General features: G+C 31.1%; 1 protein-coding gene and 2 long non-coding RNA genes across 4 annotated transcripts in view; 1 reads left to right on the top strand and 2 right to left on the bottom strand.

The window, feature by feature from the left end:
• The window catches only part of LOC126750328 (cell division control protein 45 homolog), a 41,981-nt gene extending 19,271 nt beyond the window's left edge, over positions 1-22,710 (bottom strand). The window contains exons 1-2 of the mRNA XM_050459902.1: positions 22,580-22,710; positions 22,095-22,454 (exon numbers count right to left, since the gene is read on the bottom strand). Coding sequence (XP_050315859.1) covers positions 22,095-22,454; positions 22,580-22,630 — 411 coding nt within the window. The 5' untranslated portion in view covers positions 22,631-22,710. The remainder of the gene's footprint in view (positions 1-22,094; positions 22,455-22,579) is intronic.
• On the bottom strand, positions 6,440-7,235 carry LOC126750329 (uncharacterized). The gene is made up of 2 exons (XR_007665684.1): positions 6,850-7,235; positions 6,440-6,592 (listed from the first exon to the last, which is right to left on the bottom strand). It is a non-coding gene; the product is annotated as an uncharacterized LOC126750329 (long non-coding RNA).
• Positions 9,208-11,267, top strand: LOC126750330 (uncharacterized). 2 transcript variants are annotated; one of them, XR_007665686.1, is made up of 4 exons: positions 9,208-9,454; positions 10,726-10,772; positions 10,827-10,986; positions 11,039-11,267. It is a non-coding gene; the product is annotated as an uncharacterized LOC126750330 (long non-coding RNA). The 2 variants fall into 2 exon arrangements; XR_007665685.1 differs by lacking the exon at positions 9,208-9,454 and having other exon boundaries at positions 9,971-10,772.
• Positions 22,711-22,763: the final 53 nt, after the last annotated feature.

Genomic DNA, 22,763 nt, shown 5'->3' with positions numbered 1-22,763 from the left:
CTGATACAACATTGTTACCAGACAACAACCCTTGGATTCACAAATACTGCAGTCCATTTTAAGTGAGATAAAAAAATTTGACAGATGCTCATCGGCTAATTAATAAGAGGCTTGAAAATCTTGAAACCCCAGCAACATGCAATGACCACATAATCAGCTCTCAGTTAATACCTCAAGATGAAACATCTAAAACAGAACACACAGCGGAATTAACTACCACAGAAAATAGAGCAAAAGGTTCCATCATCCGATGGCATCCAAATTTCAATAAACCTCAAAATACCAATAACCAAAGATCTCAAAACAGAAAATCCATTTCCATTGAACAAAACCATAACAGAATTGAGAAATCAAATAACACTGGACCAATTACTCTGCAAAATGTTTCTGCAGCAGTGCAGCTGGCCACTCGAACAAGTATTATGCAGGACGTAACAAATCTTCTCCAGGCAAAAGATTATTGGAACAAGAGAAGACAAACATGATGTAGTAGCAAAAAAAAAAGCATTGGCTATTTCCATCTAAATACAAAACAATATTTACTGAACAGGACTTAAAATGTTACCTAACATCGAAGAATGAGGTTGTATGTGAGCAAATAGCTAACAGACAAAAAACGTTGAAGTCGTTTAAAGTACCGTAATGTGGGGCTACTTGCCCACCCCGAGGCAACTTGCACACCACGTGTATTTTTGTTTACTTTTTTTTTAAATTATGTTATTTTGTGTTTTATAGCCGGCTTCCTGTTGTTACTGGTAAATAAAGTATAAAAATGGTTCGTACGTACAAAAAAACTCCGGAAGCAAGAAATTACCGGAATTACTTAGAGAACGCCTTGCGCCAAGCGGTAGATGCAGTAAATGCGGGTATGTCGAGGAAATTAGCAGCCGAAACCTTCAAAGTAGAACGGACTACGTTAGGTCGAAGACTTCTTGGTGCACACTCAAAATCAGTTGGTCGTCCAAATGTTTTAAGTGATCAAGAAGAGGCTCTCATTTCAAAGACATTGGGTGTTGTAGCAAATTGGGGATTTCCTCTCACAAAAGTTGATATTCGTGACGTAATAAAAAAATTCTTGGACAAACAAGGAAAAAATGTTCGAATACTCAAAAATAACTTCTCTGGACCTGGTTTCTTACAATTATTTATAAAAAGGAACCATTTAAGCGTTAGAATGGCTTCAAACATAAAGAGATCCAGAGCATCACTGGATCGTAATGAAGTTTTAAATTTCTTTAATAATATTGACTTAGCAATTAGAGAAGTGGAAAGCTCAAATTTGTATAGCTATGATGAAACCAGCATTACAGATGATCCTGAGTCCAGGAAGGTGGTAGTGCCAAGGAACACGAAGAGAGTGGAAAGAGTTCAGGAGCATTCCCGGGCTGATCGTACAGTTTAATGGTTTGTGGAAATGCCAATGGAGACCTTTTACCACCAATGGTTGTATATAAAGCTTTGAATCTTTATGACAACTGGACGCAAGGTGGACCACGAGGAACAAAATATGCGAGCAGATGGTTCGACATGAACTTATTCGAAATGTGGTTCTTCCAGCTTTTCCTACCTCACGTCGAATCCACCAGAGAAAATAACGACCAGATAATTCTCGTTGGTGACAACCTGGCAAGCCACTTTTCACCACAGGTGATAGAGGCATGGGGTACAAATAACATCTACATAACTCCCTTCCCAGCCAATGCCACGCATTTAATGCAGCCCCTTGATGTGGCCGTATTTGCGCCTATGAAAAGAAAATGGAGAGAGATTCTCGATCAGTGGAGAAAGGAGTCGCGGTTCCAAGGCTGTATCCCGAAAGAACAATTTCCGAACCTAATACTGGACAGATTGTGGAAAGGGGTAAGTCAAAATGTAGCAGAGAATCTCAAATCAGGATTTAGGGCAACTGGTTTACATCCCGCAAAACCCGACGAAGTTTTAAAGCGCATTCCTGGTGGACCAGAAGATGCAGACATCGAAAGAGTCTTAGACAACAGCTTGGTTGATTTATTGAAAGAGCACCGTGGAACAGGGGTTGAAAAAAAACGTAAAAAGGGAAAAAAAGTCGAACCTGGAAGTGATGCGTCTCGCACTGTTACAGACCCTAATATTTCTGAAAATCCTCTAACCGTTCCTGAGGAATTTCGAACTACAGCCGAAGAACCAGGACCCTCTTCATCTAGCGTTTTGCCATGCACTCAGCAACTTCCTACCAGGAAAAGCAAGAGAGAAAGAAAGACTATGATGAAACCAACATTACAGATGATCCTGAGTCCAGGAAGGTGGTAGTGCCAAGGAACACGACAACAACTCCCAGTGTGGTATCTGCAAGATTAATTGGAAAAACTACAGAGGCGCAATTGATTGGATACAATGCACGAAGTGTCGAGCTTGGATTTGTGGACCCTGTAACAGAGAAAAACAAACCACCGAGAAGGGACAAAGCCGGGACCGATTTTTCTTGCGCATGTGCGAGCTTATTTGGTATACCTGTCTTATTGCCGGTCCCCTGCCAGCCGTCGGTTAGTCCGGTAATATTCGACGCCTAGTTTAGTCTAGTCAAGTGTTGCCTGAATTTTTCTCTGTCTTTATTTTTTGTGTGCGTTGTCATTGTGCTCTTTATTTTATTAAAAACTTTTATAATATGCCTTATACCTGTGCTTTTCGTGGATGTCATTCAAAGACAGGGTATGGAAAACTATTAATTATGAACACCCTTGTGCACATTTTCCAAAAACCCTTATCTTAAAATTATTTATATTTATGAAAATATTTTACACCATTAAATATAATAATAGGGTCTTAAAAACAAATAAAGATAAAAATGTTCGAAAACTAAAAATTTTGCGGAATGTATAAATGTACCTAGGTTTAATTTAATTATTGCCAATGTATTTTTGTGTTTCATTATACAATGGGCCAATATTATTTCCTCAAAAAATAAAAGTTTGTTTAGAAGATTTTTTGTTTTCCATTATTTATCCTAAATGGTAATTTTTATAGTTGGCACTATACCGGATGACACAGGAAAAAGGGAACACGCAATAACTTTTTTATTTTTCAAGATAAACAAATGAAATTTGGTATGTCAATAGAATGGTTATAAAAGCATATTTTGACGTATTCAATTGTTTTTGATCACTTCCGGTTGAACCGGAAATGACACGAACTTTCTTATTTTAAATGGGACACCCAGTTTATTTTTTCATACATTTGTTTATCTTGAAAAATAAAAAAGTTGTTGCGTGTTCCCTTTTTCCTGTGTCACCCGGTATAGTTTAGGTATACTTATAACTTAACTATACCAACAGTAAAATAATGTAATAGTTTTGATTTCAAATTCCCAATAATATTTTTAATCTATTAATTGTCGTATTTCTCTCCGTGTACGGAACTATTAAATTGCCAAAACGATTTTTCTCCGTTACTTAATATGTAGCGCCAGTCATTTAAGCCCGCTCAAGGGCACCAAAATTGGACCCCAGAAAATCAACGGTAAATGCGGGTTTTGTCGCTTCTCGGTGGTTTGTTTTTCTCTGCCTGTAATAAAGACAGCAAAGACCCTTATTTTAAATGCGAATGGTGTGAGGATTCGGAAGACAATGAATCTCCAGTCGATGACAGTGATAACGACAAGGACTTCCTAGTTGACAATAATAATTAGCCAATGTTTTGTTTTTGTTACACTTGCGATTTTTTCAAAGAATGTGCCTTATTTTACCAAAGTTTTGCTAGATAAAGTTTGTTTATTTTTTAATAACTTCTTATTGATATTTCTAAGCATTTATAGGTACAGAATTTGTTTTTAAGTTTCATATATTTCAATATTCATATATTATTTTTTCTTTAAAAATATTGATTTTTAATTGGTTGTAACGGTGGCCCTTGTTATAGGTTTTTTTTCATATGATTAAGGGGTAACATGCACAGAATATGCTTTAGAATGCAATTTATAAACATTTTTTCATGGATGTGCAAGTTGCCCCAACCATGGGGTAACTTGCACAATGTAACTTTTTTTTTAACGGTACAATGTAATTTTTGCAAAGTTGTAAAGTTAGTTAGCCAAAAACCAAGACTGAAATTTGCGACATATGTCTTAAGGACGTTCTTGATGATCATCAAGCACTACTATGTGACAGATGCAACATATGGAAGCATAGAGAATGCTTGTCTATGTCAAATAAAACTTATGTCAAATTAAGCAAATCCAAGGACGAGTGGCTCTGTGGCAAATGTAACACCAAAGATGGACCTGGTTCTGCTTTACGTGGAAAGAGGGATTACACTCTGGCCGATATTATGGCAAAATTGGAAAATGAGTACAGATCTTTATTAACTAAATATGATGATCAACTTAAAATAAATAAGGAATTACAGGATGAACTTGGTCAAATTAAGCAACAGTTAAATAAAAATGAACAAAAGGAACTTAAAAACAATTTGTTGGTGCAAGGAATCCCATACAAAGAGAACGAGAACTTACCTGAAATTGTAAATAAAATTGCCAATTATCTTGATGTCCCAAACGTAAACAAATTTACTGTTTATAGATTGGGCAGGGATAAGAATAAAAATAACCCTGTTAAAGTCATCTTTGAAGATGAATCAACTAAAACAAAAATTTTAAAATCAAAAAAGAAATTTGGCCTAAAAAGTTCAGATTTGGGATATACTACGGATAATAAAATCTTTCTCAACCATGAACTTACAAAAACTAATCTTGATTTATACATGGCAGCTAAGGCTTTTAAGAAAGATCAAAATTTTAAGTTCCTATGGATTGGCGATGGTAATATCTTTTTGAGGAAAGACGAAAGTTCAAAAGTTCTCCTTATCAATAATAAAAGTCAGTTGGAAAACTAGCGAGGCCTCGTGAACAACTAAAAATTGCTTACATGAACTTACAAAGTATAAGAAATAAACTGGATCTGGTGCAGTGTTTGGTTGTGAGTGAAAATTGGGATGTACTATTGGCAGCTAAAACATGGTTAGAAGAAAGTGAAACATTTCTGTTCTGAGTTGGATGGTTTTAATGCTGTTCATGCCTGCAGAGCTGGTAGGGGGGGTGGTGTGTCAATTTATGTGAAAAAATCTATTAAGTTTCGTGAAATTGAGAAATCAAGGAAGGGTGAGTTAATAAACTGGATATGTATTAGCTTAGGGGAACAAAACTTAAAAATAAGTGTTATATATAAACCACCCACTGTTAATAGTGGTAATTTTTTCCCATATTTAGAATATATTATGCGTACTCACCCTAAAAATCATTTAGTTGTTGGAGATATGAATATTAATTTGCTTGATGTTTCGCAAGTAACCAAAGAGTACAAAGATTTAATAGCATTAAACAATTTTAAAATTAATAACTCGATAAATGAGGAATGCGCTACTAGAGTTACCAGTTTATCAAAATCTCTTATAGACCATGTTCTTAGCGATTATAGTGGTAATTTAAGATGTAAAGTTAATGTTAAAGAAAATGCAATTTCAGATCACAAACTTATATTGCTTGATATTAAAACACCTGTGCAATTTTATAAACCAAAAGTAGATTATGAAGTCAAATCTGTAGATTATAAAAAATTTGTAAACTTATTTATACAAAAAATATTAAGCATTAACGTAACAACTTTTCAAGAATTAATTAATTTAATTAATGAATGTAAAAATAAATCTCAATATACAAAAAAATTAAGAATACGAAAAAATAACACCTGGATAAATATTGAACTTCTTGAGCTTATCAAAAAAAGAGATAAAATATACAAAAAGAAAATTAACCAACCCGAAAACCTAACTATTATCTCTGAATTTAAAAACATAAAAAATAAAATTAATAATAAAATACGTGCTTTTAAAAATAGGTATTTTCAAACCCAATGGAGATATGTTAAAAAGCAATGGGCATTTATCAACAGCTTAATAAAAAATAAAAAATCTAAAGTAATAATTAATGAATTAATAATTGAAAATAACATTATTAATTCTCAGCTTGACATTGCAAATAATTTAAATACATATTTTTCTCAGGTCGGTGAATCAATAGTTAAAGATTTGGAAACGGAGATTCAACTATCAAACGAGATTTTTTCTACAATGATAGTTCTATGTCTACAATGATAGTTCTATTTCTATAACATTAACTAATAAAGAGGAAATATCAGAAATTTTAAAAGAACTAAAAATAAACTCAGCACCTGGATATGACGATATTACGGTTAGGGACATACATAATCTTGGAGAATACATGATACCTGTTTTGGTACGGTTAATTAATAAAACTATACAAAAAGGGATTTTCCCATCAGAGTTAAAAATAAGTAAAATTACACCTCTTTTTAAGTCAGGTAATAAAAGATATATGAATAATTACAGGCCCATTTCAGTCGTTAGTGTATTCTCCAAGATTCTTGAAAAAATAATAAAAAATAGAATGTTATCTTTCATTAACTCTTGCAATCTATTGAATGATAAATATCAATATGGCTTTATAAAGAACAGTAGTACACTTGGTGCGGTTGTGGATTTTGTAGACTGTATTTCAATGGCATTAGATAAACAACAAATAGTTATAGCTGTCTTCATAGACCTAAAAAAAGCCTTTGATGTAGTAAGCATAGACATTCTTTTAGACAAATTATTTAAAATGGGATTTAAAAATGTATTGTACAGCTTAATTAAAACATATTTGTATGACAGAAAACAGTACGTAAAGCTTGACAATATTATTAGTGAATGGTTATCTAACACCTACGGGGTACCACAGGGATCCGTTCTTGGACCTCTCTTATATATTCTTTATGTACTGAATCTCAAGTTAGCCAAGCTAAAAACAAGATATTTTACCTTTGCAGATGACACTGTACTGGTATATGCTGGAACAGATGAAACTTCTTTAACACAACTTATTAATAATGACCTAAAATGTTATCTTAAATGGCTGTTTTCAAATAAATTAAAAATTAACATTGAGAAAACCAAATACATGATATTCAAACAAAAAAATAAGTCAGTCAGCAATAATCTAAATATTAATATTAATACTGTAATATTAGAAAAAGTGTCGAATATTAAATATTTAGGTTTGCAAATAGATGAAAATTTAAATTGGTCACTACACTTAAACAAAATTTTTGATAAAACAGTTCCAATGCTATCTGCCTTATATAGGAGTAGAGATTATTTGTCTGAAAAAAGTAAATTTCAAATTTATAATGCCTTCTTTCTCACACATTTTAGGTACCTTTTGCCAGTATGGGGTATGTGCGGTGAAGTTAATTTTAATAAGGCTCAAATTTTGCAAAATAAAATTTTGAAAATTTTGTTTAATTTTGATTGGCTTACAAGTTCTAATACAATTTATTCAAATTTAAGTTTAAACAAATTAAAAGTGATATTGGAGATAGAACAATGTAAACTTGTATATAAAATTATAAACAACAGACAAAAAAGTAACATAAATATTATGTTTTACCATAATGTACATAATCATCAAACAAGATCACTAAATAATGTTTATCAAGTTTCTACAAGAACTAACATAGGTTTAAGAAATCCAATTACAGATGCAATTAAAACATTTAATAGTTTACCTCATTGTATAAAAGATACAAATAACTATAGATTTTTTGTTAAAAAATTAAAAGATTTAAAAAATGTTAATTAATTTATGTATAAAAAATTATAAGCAACATTGAAACATTTGTTTACTATAGATAATTAATTACTGTTTTGTTATTCTCGGGGCCAGTGTTTTCAAACACTGATTGGAGAAATTGTTAAAACTCGTTATACATTGTATTATTGTGGTTAAATAAATTGTTTCAAAAAAAACAATGTACGGGGATACATTGGGAAATGTGCTGAAAACGTGTGCAAGTAGCCCCAGTTTACGGTATCTATCGACATCGACCTAAAGGAAAAACTCCTTGATCCTGCTTTTTGGCCATGTAGTGTTGAAGTAGGCAACTATACTTATTTCGAAAGCCAAGTTTCTCCGGGTCAAACTCGCGAAAAATCTACTACCGAAACATCAGTGCTCCAGCTCAATCCGGACGTCGTCAATTCAGTTACAATAGATCAGCTTAAAATAATGCATCTAAATACACAAAGCATTCGATCCAAAATACATGAATTCGAACAGACAGTTAACCAGAACCAATATAGTGTTGTATCTATTTGTGAACACTGGCTGAACGAGCATCCCAGTAAACACATACACGTTTATTTAACATTTTTTCAACGTGTCATACGTTGATAATTGGTGTTAGGACATTTTAGGTTGAAAGTTTAACCGTTGAATTTTGGTGTAAAATAAAACGGTATAAGTTAACGTTAAAAGGACGTTGAATACACACCAAAATAAAATTTAATATTTTTATAACGTTTTAATAACAGATTTTTATAACTTTATTTCTTCTATCATCTTAAATGTTTTTTAAACGTTAAAGAATTTTATTAATTGAGATATTATTTATTCTATAAACATTATTATAAAATAGGAAATTCATTATATTATCTTGGTACTTATGTTTCTTCTTTTTTGGTGACTATAAATTGCGTTTGAATAATATGTAGATAAAGTTCGACGAAAAAAATGTGTTAATAAAGATGTTAATAATGCTAACTCATATATATTACCTATCGATTCTACTTTAAACTCTAAGCTGCCTGCAAAGCTGAACATTCTTTAAGTGCAATAATTGTATAAGTTTTAAATGAATATTAAAAAAATCTAAAAATTATTTTATTTGCTTAAAAGTTTGTAAACAAACGAATGAAAGAGTATTTATTTGCATTGTAACCTATCTGAATAACCATGGATATTATATACTGTTAAAATAACGTTATTTTATTGGTTTAAATAATAGCCAATTTAAATGTCTTTTACATGTATAAAAGACACTAAAAAATAACCTTATTTCATCAGTTTAAATAACAACCAAATTAAACGTCTTTTACACGAATAAAAAAAACTACGCTTTAAAAACAGATACTCTAGAAAATTGGAATAAAGAAAATTTTTACTATCCATTGCATAACAAATTGTCGAAAAAAATTAAAAAAATAGATATTTGCCTAAAAAGATATAAACAAAACAAAACTTTAGTAGAAATTATTTGCATTGTATCGAAATGACCATGGGTATTATATTATTACTGTTATAATAACGTTTTTTTAATGCGTTTAAATAACGATAACATTAAACGTCTTTTACACGTATATAAAACACTACGCTTTACAAACATAAACCCTTCGCTTTGATTGGTCTAAGAAAATTTGGGTAAAGAGGATGTTTACGATGCTGACGCATTGCATCATAACTATAAGTAAGCAAATCGTCAAAGAAACGACACAGGGTGAGTGTTTTGTTCATATTATATTTTCTGGAGTTTGTATTATTTGTGCAATTATTGTGTTTCTACTAGCAGTTCTTCGTTTGCCAATAAAGGTAAGTTATTATTAGTGCATGCCAAAATTAGTCAATAGAGAGATTTTACACCTCTTAATCTAAATTTTGGGAGCGGAAAGTAGATTTAATTCTAAGACTAAAAAATACACAAGTGATCTCGATCTTATTTTTGAATTTACAGGGTCTCATCTGGTCGGCAGGCATATCAAAATATATTATTTTAAATGGGATACCCCGTATAATATTTCTATTGGATTTTATGTTGTAAACAATGTTTTTTATATAGGTATAGGCATCCAAATTTTGCATCCTTCCAGAAAAATTAAATATTTTATAAAATATAAAATATTCACTAAATATTATTTTTTGCAAAATTTAGTAAAGCTTTTTGATATTTTATAAAAAAATTAAATGCACTCATAGGGTTTATAATAATAATAATAATAATAATAATAATAACTTTTTGGCTATGTTAGAGCGGAATTGATTTTATTCTGGGTGCTGCTTATATATACCTCTAAATTTTTCATTATGTTAAACTCAATTGCATTATTAAACAATAATTAATTTTCTTGGTAGTTTTAAATTTTTTTGAAATTAATTTTAAAAGGGCTTGTTTTTTGAAATATCATTTAAAAAGATATTAAGTAAGAAACCGCCTTTATTTATTATTGGATGCAGTATTTTTTTAGGTTTTTTTTTTAGGTTAAAGCAGGAAAAAAATTAACATGCCGCACTTTAAAATTTTATCGAAACGTCAAATTCAAAGAAAAATTAAATCAAAAGCAACTTTGTTATTGCAACAAGGTTTGCCCACGAATAGTGATAATGAAACTAATATCCCTTCTATTCCATTATTGCCAAAAAACTGCAGTGAAAATATAACTACACCTTTAAACATTGTAACCCCAAAGATTTGTTTAGAGCCCAATGCATCCTGTTCTAAATTTAATGAAAATAGTTTGAATGAGGAAAATAATTTAGAATTCTTGGAAACTGGATCAACTTTTGATTTTGATTCTGTCACTGACTCGTCTGAGGACAACGTAAATGATGATGGTAGTAAAAATGTAGTTTCCTTGTTAAGCCAATGGGCTTTTCAAAATAATATTACGAGTACTGCAACTACTCAACCTTTATGCATCTTAAAACCTCTTATAAAAGATCTTCCTAGTGATTATCGTAAATTATTACAAACACCACGGGCAACTGTTGCCGAAATTTTAGCTAATGGAAAATTGCTTTAGAAAAATTAATTGCCCCTGAAAATTTACCATCTTTTCCTCTTAAGTCCATGGATGAATTTTCAGGTTTTGAAAATTTAATAAAAGAGGACTCGACCGTCAAACAATATATGGTAAATATTCTCTTATTTTTTTATAAGAGTATATTATTTTCCTTTGTTTTCCAGGTACGTCGATTAGCTGCTTTGGGAGGATCCAAGGTTGAGGCAATAACAAGACGTATTATGAAATTTCTACTTACTAATGAGGTAGGGAACCAATTTAATTGGAAGGGTCGCCATAACAAAGTTAGTTTTGAAACCACTGCCAGTATGGCTATTGTTTACGGTAAAATTTTGAAGCAATTTATACTTTTTAATCTTATTTCATTAAATTTTAGAGGCCGCCAGGCTTAATTTTCCTATGGCCGAAAAAAACGATTTAAAGGTAGCATGGGGCGTAAAGGAGTGGCTAAAGCATTCAGCCACGCGCATAAAACATGGTGAAAGGATTTAAATATTTGCTTCATCTATAGGTTACGACGTTTCTGTAAATGTACATGTTATAAACCTTCTTTTTTCTTAAAAATTAGTTCAGTTGCGTTTAGTCTTAAACATTGATTGAGTTATTTTTTTTTTATCAAGTTTACGTTTGTGTAAGAATACTTTATTCTAACAGTTTTTTGTTAAACATTATTTCAGTTGAACTTAATTTGAGTAATGTTAATATTTTTTTATTCTTAGATTAATGTTTACGTTTGTGTAGATATACATTAAAATATTTACCATTTCTTTTGGTATAAATTGGTTTAGTTGCGACTTATTTAAAGAATGTTAATATTTTTGATTTTTAAATAAAGTTTTTGTTAATAAAATTAAAACTAATGTTTTTAATTTCATCTTACCACTACCCCTCGAATCTTAAGATTTCAGAAGTTGATTTTTTAACACTAACACTATATTAATTTCTAAAATTCAAATCCAATAAAATACACTAGTTAACAGAATATAAAGTAAAAATTATATTATTTTTATTTTCATTTATGGGTAGGTGTCTAAAGTTTAAATCATTATATTCTTTTTGTATACCTACGCTTCAAAAGACCACCATTACCATTTCTGATAAGTTATATATTATACTAACTACTGTCATATGTTTTTTTTTATCAAAAGTATTACCATCAGTATCTACGTGTCGTGTATATATTATGTATATGTATAGTCATCATCAGACATTATTGGTTTTGGTAACCTGTCAAAAAACCTGCTTTCTACTAGTTACAACTATGTGCCTACCTGCTATTTACTTTTCGTCAGGTGGAAAGCAGTTTTTTTGACAGGTGACCAAAACTAATTATGTCTGGCAGCAATTATGCATACGTATTTCAAACAATAGCTAAAAACGTCTAAGGTTTTTCAATTAAGTTGCTGAAACGTTTTTTTTAAGGAATAACTACAAAATAGAAATTACGTTAGAAAAACATGTTCTTATTGATCATTTTACACGTTATTTATAATCCAATATAAACGTCTTTTTTACGTTTATTTAAACCAAAAGATAGTTACAATATATCATCAATGTATACTTATTCTCAACGTTTCACTTTACACGTTTCGTACAACGTTTATATGCGCGACATTTTTGGGTTGATTGTACGTTATTATTAACGCTTTTAAATTTTGGTGTTTCGTCATTTTAAACGTTTTAAAAACGAATATGTGTTTATTGGGATGAGGTATAGACGCATACATTGACAATTTCAAGATGGGATCTGTGTGTTGCCGCAGTGATGGTGTTGGTGCTGGAGGAACCATGTTGCTTTTTAAGGCAGTCAACAATTTCTACGAAGATTGAAAATATCCCAAAGATCTTTGAACATTGTGCGAGTAGTTTTACAATAAATAGAACAAAATATATAATTGCCAGTGTATACCGCAGCCCAAATGAAAATCTTGATATCTTCTTCGCAAAACTAGAAAGGTTGTTAACAACATTGTTTCGATTATCCACAAATGTCATCATAGCGGGAGATTTTAATATTGATTTAATGCAGGATAGTAAGCCCAAGCAGAACCTGATTGATGTGTTTTCCTCATATAACTTTGTACTATTAATACGTTCGCCAACAAGGTACTGCAACACTATGGCAAGTGTGATGGATAACTTTTGATATAGATTTAAGTACAAAAATTTACAATGCTGGATTATCAGATCATGAATGTATTGAACTTGACCCTTTTTGTTATTGGGGATTGTGAGAATGGCGAGGAGGGTATTCAGATCTTTTTCTATCTAGATCTAGAAAATGCGGAATATTTCTCCTCCTTACTAACTAAAGAACCCTGGAATGACATTCTTCGCCATACCAGCACACATGACATGTTTACTTTAATAACATTTTTTGATATCTTTATACATTACCTTAATTTAGCTTTTCCAAAAAGAAACAAAAAAAAATAAATAAAAAAATACCAAAAAAAAAGGTCGATTAATGAGAAGGTATTGCGGCTTTTTAAACAAATAAAAGATCTTCATTGGTTAAAAAAAATGCAAATAATGCTGAAATAAAGATATAAGGCACAAATCCTAAATAATAAGAAGTTTTTTTATGACTCTCAAATCAAAAAATTCTGAAAATAACAGCAAATGTGTATGAAATATTAAAAAAAAAAGTGGTAAAGCATTATAAGGTTATAGTGGTAAAGCAAATAAATCATCCTCCTTGGAAACATAAGTGGCCAACAAATCATTGACGCTAATGAGCTATGCGAGTTGTTTAATGGACACTTTTGTGATCTTCCTATACCAGAAAAAATTGTACAAACCCCTTTCACCAAAAACAAAGAAAATTTTGTCATAGAACCAGTAGATGTGTATGAACTTTACAATATAATTAATAAGACTTGTTCCAAGAAATCAGCAGGAATTGATAAGATACCATGCAACATATTAAAGAAGTCGCTCCCGCAATTTGCCTACCAATCTGTATATTAATTAATCAGTCTCTTCAAAAAGGAATATTTCCATCTATACTAAAAAAACTAGGTTTCCCATACATAAAAAAGGAGATAGAAATAATATGAGTAATTGAGTGAGTGAGACTAGTAGCTGTTCCATCGGTAGTTTCCTAGATCTTTGAAAGAGCATTCCATGATAGACTTTTATTTATTTATTTATTTATTTAATATATCAACGGGCTTTGGCCCAATATTACAAAAAAATGTAAGAATAATAATTGGATGATTAAACTAACCTAACCTAACATACAATTAAAGCTTAGAATATAAAAATTACCTATAACTTAAAACAATCAGTTCAGAGAAAAAAAAAAGACAATACTTATAGTTAACACAAAGGACAATTACCATCACAATTCACAACACCTTATAGTTCTAGTTTAAGACAGCATTATCAATTAATAAGATTTAATTTCTTAATGAACCCTGTGCGCCCCTCAAAGCAATCAATTACATCAGAATACTGATTAGCCAGCCTAACAGTCCTTGCCAGAAAAGAATTGTGACCATAATTTGTGCGGTGTGTTTGGCGGTAAAAAGAAGTAACTTGCCTTGTTGACCTAGGTGGAACATAAAGACCTATTTTATTAAGAAGTGCAGGACAAAAGCTTTGAGAGTGAAGGATGTTGTAAAATACTTTCAAATCTTTATGTCTACGACAATTTTCAAGACTTCTCAAATTCAATGAGGCTTCCATTTGCTGGTAGTCAAACTCATCCTGATAATTTATAGGTACTCCATTTTGCTTAAAGGCAATATATCCTAAGAATATGATTATTATAGTATGGAGACCAAACACAGGAACTGAATTCTAGATGAGGACGCACAAGTGCACAATAGAGCAAACAAATAGATGAAATATTATAAAAGTCCCTTGAGCACCTCTTGATAAATCCAAGTATCTGCAGAGACTTGGTAACTGCCCCCGAAATGTGCGGAATATAACTTAAAGGGCTATCCAGTGTCACACCCAAATCCCTAATATGAGAGACAGATTTCAATATGGTGTTACCAACAAAATAGGAGTGGTTTACGGGGTCTCTATTTCTTTTAAAGGACATTGAGTAACACTTTCCAGCATTTAGATCCATACCATTTGTTGTACACCAATCAACAAGCCTATCCAAATCCGATTGGAGTCTGAAACAGTCCTCCAGAGATGAGACTCTAAGGAAGAATTTTAAATCATCTGCAAAAAGAAAAAAGAAGCTGTACTGAAAGCATGTTGATATATCATTAATGTAGAGGTTAAATAACAAAGGCCCTAAGTGGGATCCTTGTGGGACACCAGACAGCACCAAAATCTCCCGAGACTCAAAGCCCAGAACTCTAACGAGCTGCGTTCGACCCACCAGGTAGGACTCAAGCCATTTCAGCAGTGGACCCCCAATCCCTGATCTTTTCAACTTAAAGATCAAAAGCCTGTGATTAACTCTGTCGAAAGCCTTGGAGAAGTCGGTATACAAAGAGTGCACTTGATACCCCCTCTCCAAGGACTCAGACAGAAAATCAGTAAAGGATAGAATATTCAGTTCCGTAGAACGTCCTGCAATAAAACCAAATTGTTCATCTAATAATTGGCCCTGAAGAAAAGATGTAAGGACAACACAAACAAACTTCTCAAACAATTTAGGAATTGTACTAAGAATACTGATTGGTCTATAATTCTGAACCTGCGAGCTGTCTCCAGCTTTAGGGATAGGTGTGATAAAACTGGTCTTCTAGTAGTCTGGAAAAATACCGGAAGTTAAAGACAAGTTGAAAATAATAAATAGAGGTCTCGCCAATAAAAAACTACACTGCCTTAGAAAAACCGGTGGTAAACCATCAATAACTTTATACAAAAATTTAGAATGGCGTGGTAATAAAATATGTAAAAAGATAACATTCCCAAAGTTCGCTACTTACAACTTACAAAACATTGTCAGTAGGGAATCAATAATTCAGTTTTATTATGCATATGTACATTAACATATAGCCTATGACATAATGTTTCGGGCATCTCATGCAGTCAATAAAAAGAACATTTGTTATTTACAAAAGAATTGTATGAACAATGTGTGGATCCGCTTTTCGAGAGCATTGTGCTCCTTTGTTTAAAAAATTAGGAATTATGACAATATACTCTCTTTACTTGTACAAAGTATGCTGTTTTGCCTCCAAACATGAACATCTCTTTCAAAAAAATTGTGATGTAAATATTAACAGTAAATAAGACAAGACATAGATTCGATTTTGCAGTGCCTAGACTTAAGACATCCGTGTATGAAATGAGTCTCTATTAGGTATATGTGTGTGTACCCGATTAAATTAAGAAGATAAAGGGGTACAGACAGTTCAAGCCAATATCAAGGACGTTTTTTGTGCAGGACCCTTTTTATTCAGTGGCTAAATACATAACTCATTCAGATGAATTTCATCTGTTTGGTATTAACTGTCCGTATTGCTAGCAGGTTTTTATTTAAATATATACCTAGTTTGATAAGTCTGTGTCTGTTGGTGTTAGCTAGTGTTAAGTGATGTGTCTTTTACTTTTTATTTTCATTTTACTTAGCTCTAACTATTTTAATTTTAAACCTTTTAACTTAATCTTAATTCTAGTACTATTCTTAAATCGACGACCTTATATTACTTTATGTAATCAAAAGACCAATAAATGAATTTGAATCAAAAGACAATGTCTCCTTGACAGAACAACAATAAGATATAAAATAGTTCAAATAAAAATAACTTAAAAGTACAAAAAAATGGTGTATAAATTAAAAAGTTAACATGAGAAAGACATACAATTAAATGAAACATTTTATATTATATTGAATTCTTTATGTCTTGTCCTTTTATTAGTATTATTATTAGTAGTATGGAATAGCTTTTAGAATAGATCAGTATACACAAGTATAGTATTAAGTTACGTAGGTGCTCATTTTCAACATTTATATAAATAATGCAATAGTTTTTTTAAAATCCTATATGAGGCTATGAGATGGAAAGTACCTAATAAAATGATTCTGTTTTTTTTAGTTTCTAATATTCTTATATTTTATTGATATTAATGTTATAAAACATATGTGGAGCAGACTTTCCATATGCATTTTGTCCTTTTTTTCAAATTTCCAACCAAAGATGGCTTTGCAAACTATATACACTTTGCTACAGTATTATGCCACAAAAGACGTTCCAAATGCACTTTGTCCCATGCAAATTAAATAATGAAAATACCTTGGACTTTCTTTATGGTATATGTCCAATACCAGTGGACAAACAGAAGTTTGTCCTTGCACCGTGGACTTATTGCCATTTGTTTGTCGTTACACTTGTTGCGGTTAGAAGGGTTTATTTTGAGTACTTTCAAGTTTTTTGTTTTTTACGGAATAAATTTAAAATAATGGATTTCCCTGTGACAGGGGATCATATAGTTAAAAAATTTAGAGATTAGAGGGACACAAAGTCAATGGTCTCAAAAGATGTTTATTTAAAAAAAATGATTACACGTGTTTCGCCCTAAGGCATCGTCAGATCTAAAAGAAAACAGAAAGCAACCCTAGTACAAAAACAACAATGCATAGATACAAATTACAATATAGAGATTTGACTTACCGGTAAAGCTATAGGATTAACACCACAAACATTCAAGTTAAAACAAAAATAAATACATACAAAATAAAATGTAATTTGTATCTATGCATTGTTGTTTTTGTACTAGGGTTGCTTTCTGTTTTCTTTTAGATCTGACGATGCCTTAGGGCGAAACACGTGTAATCATTTTTTTTTTTTTTAAATAAACATCTTTTGAGACCATTGACTTTGTGTCCCTCTAATCTCTAAATTTTTATTATCAAGAGGTCTCTTTGAGAAAAATGGACTACTTTTTTGGATCATATAGTTGGTGATACGGATCGTGGTAGTAGAAAAAGGAAAAAAAATCTTACGTCTAAAGAGCGTAAAAGTTTTTTTGCCAGCGGATTTGCCAGCGGATCGTGTTTTCGGGCAAATAGAAAAAGTTACACGATCCTACAGTACAATAAAAACAAAAAAACAAAAAAACTCCAGAGCCTCTCAAAACTTTTGTTGGAACTATCAGGAGCAAATTGGATTAATGATCCTGAGTTAACATGGTTGCAACCTATTCTCTCTAATAACCATAAACAAAATGAGAATTAAGTGAACCAAGATGAAACTGAGGCTGATAATGCTAGCGAAGAAGGTGACATGCTATGTAATTGTAATAATGATGACGACGGGGACCTCTATGACAATTAAAAATATTTTGTATATCAAAAATAAAATACTGATCTTATAAACCTAATTACGTTTTTTTCATATCCTTGCTATACTTATTCATGCCGCTTTGTATAGACAAACAAAATGCAATTTGTCCAAGGTTGAGAAACTAAATGCAGTATGTCCTACAGTTTTTCAAAGTTTTTTAGGATATAATCAATACCAGATTGTCTGCATATAAGTACATCATTTGCATAATTTTTGATCAATTTTTCGGGTATATCATATTTTCGATAAATATCTTGCCAGATACGCATTAGGCCACTTTGGTTTATAGTTAAAGCAACTTGATTATTCCGCTCTTATTCCTAATATATCATCTATCATTGTTACTACAACATGGAGGGTGCACATCATTTGCTGATAAGAGTATTGCTAGAAAAGCTTACTTTGCCTTGATTGATTCTCACCTGGCTTATGGGTTAACTCATCTCTTTCTATATTTACTTCAGTGTTCAATTTACAGAAGTGTGCAGTTCGATATCTGTGCGGGCTTAATTTAAGGGACTCATGTAGGCCTTATTTTATAAAGGAAAATATATTGACTCTCCCTTCAATTTTTATTCTTGAGATTGCTTGCTTAATGTATAAGAAATGTTACTCTGTATTTAACTCTGTTAACTTAAATAATACCAGGTCATCTTTTAACATAAATTTACCAATACCTACTTCTAGTTTGACACAAAATTTAATTTTTTACAAGAGCAAAAAATATGTAATCAACTTCCCCAGTCATTATGGAAGATTCAAACATATAAACGTCTGCGACAGCAGGTAAAAACAATCTGCTTCATAAGGCATTTTATAGCTTGGAGGAATACTTCACAGAGCATTTTTAAACTTATAGGTAGTTTTAATATACACTATGATGTGATGTCTATTGTTTGAGTTTGTAATGTAAGTACTGTTTAAGCAATAATAATGGACATATTTTAGATTTTGATTTCTTACTTGTATATTTGTGTTGTGCTATTTATTAATTTTGCTGTAACCCTAATATGTTTTAGATTAATGATTGATTGTCTCAATTGTTGATTGTTTTCAAAAACAAATATATATATACATATTTTTTTTTACCACAGCTTTGTTAACAACACCTTGGTGTTTTAGACAAATAAAGCTTTATTTGATTGATTGATTTAACTGACTTTAGGAATGCAAAATACGCCGAGTTACTAAACCAAAAGCTTCTATAAAAAATTTACTTTTACACTTTAAAAAAAGTTAATGGACTAACATTTTTATTCCTGCATATATTCTCCATCTCTAGATATTTCAATGAAATCTTCAGACACATCGTCGACGGTCTTCAAATTTGTATTGATACTATGATGGATGGGTGGTATAAATTGGGTTATTTCATACAGTTAATTTTACATCATACAACAAGCTGGTTGAGATCACTCATCATCAAACAATAAAAATATACAGTATTTAAAACAACCAGTATTGTCATTAATGTAGAGAGAAAAAAAGCAGGGGCACACACCAGAAGTAACTGAGATCTTATTAGAGTTGTAATTGCACATCCTCACAATCTGCTTATGATAAGTTAAGTAGCTTTCAAGCCAATTGTGATCCACTAAAGCTAAGCTGAGAAAATGTATTTACATGATGAAAAGCTCTTGAGAAATCAATATACATTGGTCTACCTGACCTCTTTCTATGAAAACTTGTGTAACAATATTGGGGACATTTAGCAGAGTGGACCAAGTTGTTATTGCCTGTTACTTACTAAGAAAACGAGCAGGATTTTTACTTTCTTACATCCACTTGTTTATGCTAAATTATGTTAATATTTTAACTGTTTTGATGTACCTATATATTTTAAATGTTTTTATTTAGGATAATTTTATGTCAATATGGAAATAAATGATTCAAAACAAAACACTTAAAACTTCTATACCGCAGCATCAAACCAGAATTAGAGATATTATAAACTGTAGCAGTTCTTTTTGTAACTTTCAAAAAGCTGAATATCTTTTTATTTACTTCAATTTTTGTACAACTGAATGGACATTTCTACCGATATATACTAACAACAATGAAGCAATAAATAAATTGTATGGAAAAATGGTTCAATTATACATGAAAAGTAAATTAAAACAAGGAGATATTACCCATCACTTGCAATTTACAAAAGTACAAAGTAAATTAAAAAATTAAATATGTAAGCAAGAATTTACTATATTCAACAAGAACCATTGATAGACCCATTGATCTATTAACTCCACTGCAAGAATGGACTACTTCATCTAATTTGCATTGCTTTTAAGTGTAATAAATGTTCTGAAAAATACTTATCTTGGGCATCTTATTTTATTTCCCTCTAAGGTGTATAAGTTCTGGGGAACCATGTATACACATTTTTTTTAACATAATGCAGCATACTAATTTCTTGACTTGACACTGATTCATAATAGTGCCATAGAACTGCTACTGAAAACTAATGCCAAGTTTTGTTATTTTTTACTGAAATGTGGTGATGCTTAGGGCTTAGGTAGAAATCCTGCATATCCCTGTAGTTTGAAATAAAGAATATTATTTTTCTTGCCTTTTTGAATTTAATTTATAATAAATAAATAAATAAAAATCAATGTGTGCAATGATTTTGATAGACTTGTAATATATATTGGGTTGCTCCTTTTATCAATGTGAACAAAACATTTTTTTTTATTTTGACTGATATGTCTTGTCATGGAGTGTGAAAATATAACTGAAATTGTAAAATATTTATTTTTTAAGTTTAAGCATAACATACCAATTATCACATTAGGTTTAAACCTAGTAGGATAAGTTCATTATTATCGGGCTTTTCAGATCTACTGATCGGACCTACAAGTAGATAGCACTTGTATTGTACTGTGTACATTATATACAAAAAAAAATGAACAATACAAAAGGTTATCTGTATATCCCAAATAAAATGTATCTAAATGATGTAGAATATAAGGATGGGTAAGACATTGGTAAAGATTTTGCAAAAATTATTATGCCAGTGTCTATTTCGAAAAAATTTAAATGATACTCCTAACATAGAACTAAATATTAGTTTGTCAAATGTGTCACCGACTAATATTAAGCTAAGATATATGCAGGGATTTTTGAAAAACAATACATTTCCTGACAAGTGGAAAACAGCTAAAGTATGTCCTACATTTAAGAGAAAAGGTGAATTTATCAAAATCTTAATTAATAACTATTTTCCCATTGCAGTATTATCAGTACCAGCAAAAATATTTGAAGCCATAATTATTTCGCTCTTCAACATTCATTCAATCCATTAGTTTTATAAAAACAAAGTCAACAGTATTCAACTGAATGCAAATAACCCAAAATATTTCAGATGTTCTAAATCAATGTGGTCAGATGGATGTGATTTATACAAATTTTCGAAAAAGCATTTGATAAGGTCTCATTTACAACATTCTCTGAAAGGATGAATAAAGAGCATGGACTGCATGTTAAATTTTGAAAAACATCACTGGGATCCTCGGCATAGAGCATGTCTGAGAGATTTTAAATCTATATTGTCTTTTGCCTTTAAATCTATATTGGGAGTACATTAAGGATCTTATTGAAGACCACTGTTGTTTCTACTCTACATAAATAGTATAACGAGAGTTATAAAAAATGCCTTAATTAACAAAATGATAAAGAAAATATTGTTAAATGGTCTGAGGATAATGAGCTTTATTTTAATACTAGCAAATGTTTTGTTTTTGGAAACCTATCTCCCATAACTTTTCCCTACTCTATGCATAATAGTATATTTATTTATTTTTCTACTATCGTGCATGAAGTACTTACTTTACACACTTCCCAGGGTTTATAGGGTGTCACTTTTGATGCACTAGTGTGTAAAAAAAGTCTTTTTTGGCATTAGTGTGTAAAAAGAATTTGGTAATAAAAAGGTGATTTCTTTCCTGGTATATTTATGTAAAACTATAAATAACCCTTCAAATAACTCTGCATCCTTATCCAAATTACCAAATTCAATAATATATATGGTATAATCAAATTCAAAACAATGTTGATGTCTTTAGTAATGATTTTAAGAAGTTTCTATCAACTATTTTTTTGACTGATCTTTTTGATAGAAGGGCATATCAAATTAAATTAAATAAAAAAAAACGAACTGTAATATCCAAAACCTACCTCATCTCTAAAAATATCATCAAACTCTGGCACCAAAGCTTCACCCTCTGGGGCACTTAATAACCTCACTTGCTCATTTGAATAAATATTATACAAGTCTAATGGTCTATGACTATCAAGTATAAAAAACACTACATCTTCTTCAGCTTCCAGCTCCTCAACAATGTCTATAGTACCCCCACAGTTTATTAGTACAAAATATTTAACATCCTCACAGTTTTCCAGATAGGCTCGCTTCAAATCCTCCTTGCCCCTCACAATTGCCAAGGTATAAAGGATGTTACGGTACTTCAGTAACGACTGAAGGATTTTACAGGCGCAGATGCTGTCAATATCATAGTGGATCATTAAAAAGATTCGCTGAAACAATAGAAACTAATTAGTGCAAATAAACTAAACAATAACAGATGTCCTAGACCAGTACTTAAGAGTTAGGTCTAGAGGGTTATATCAGATGAATTATCGTGACGCTTAAAAAGGCTTACCTTTCCTGCTAAAAATTCATAAAACTCCTTTTTTAAATCCGACACAAACATGTTAAAAAATAATAAAATATTAATTCACTTCAACATTATAACCTCCTGCAACAACTGGGAAGCGCCAAAACCGTTTGAAGTTTAAATGTCAAATAACAGGTGACATTTGTTTGACAGTAATGAATGACAAGCG

The sequence above is a fragment of the Anthonomus grandis genome, chromosome 2, assembly GCF_022605725.1.
Source record: "Anthonomus grandis grandis chromosome 2, icAntGran1.3, whole genome shotgun sequence".
Classification (NCBI taxonomy): domain Eukaryota; kingdom Metazoa; phylum Arthropoda; class Insecta; order Coleoptera; family Curculionidae; genus Anthonomus; species Anthonomus grandis.
Note: the sequence above shows the minus strand (reverse complement) of the source record. Positions and strands in the feature narration are given on the sequence as shown.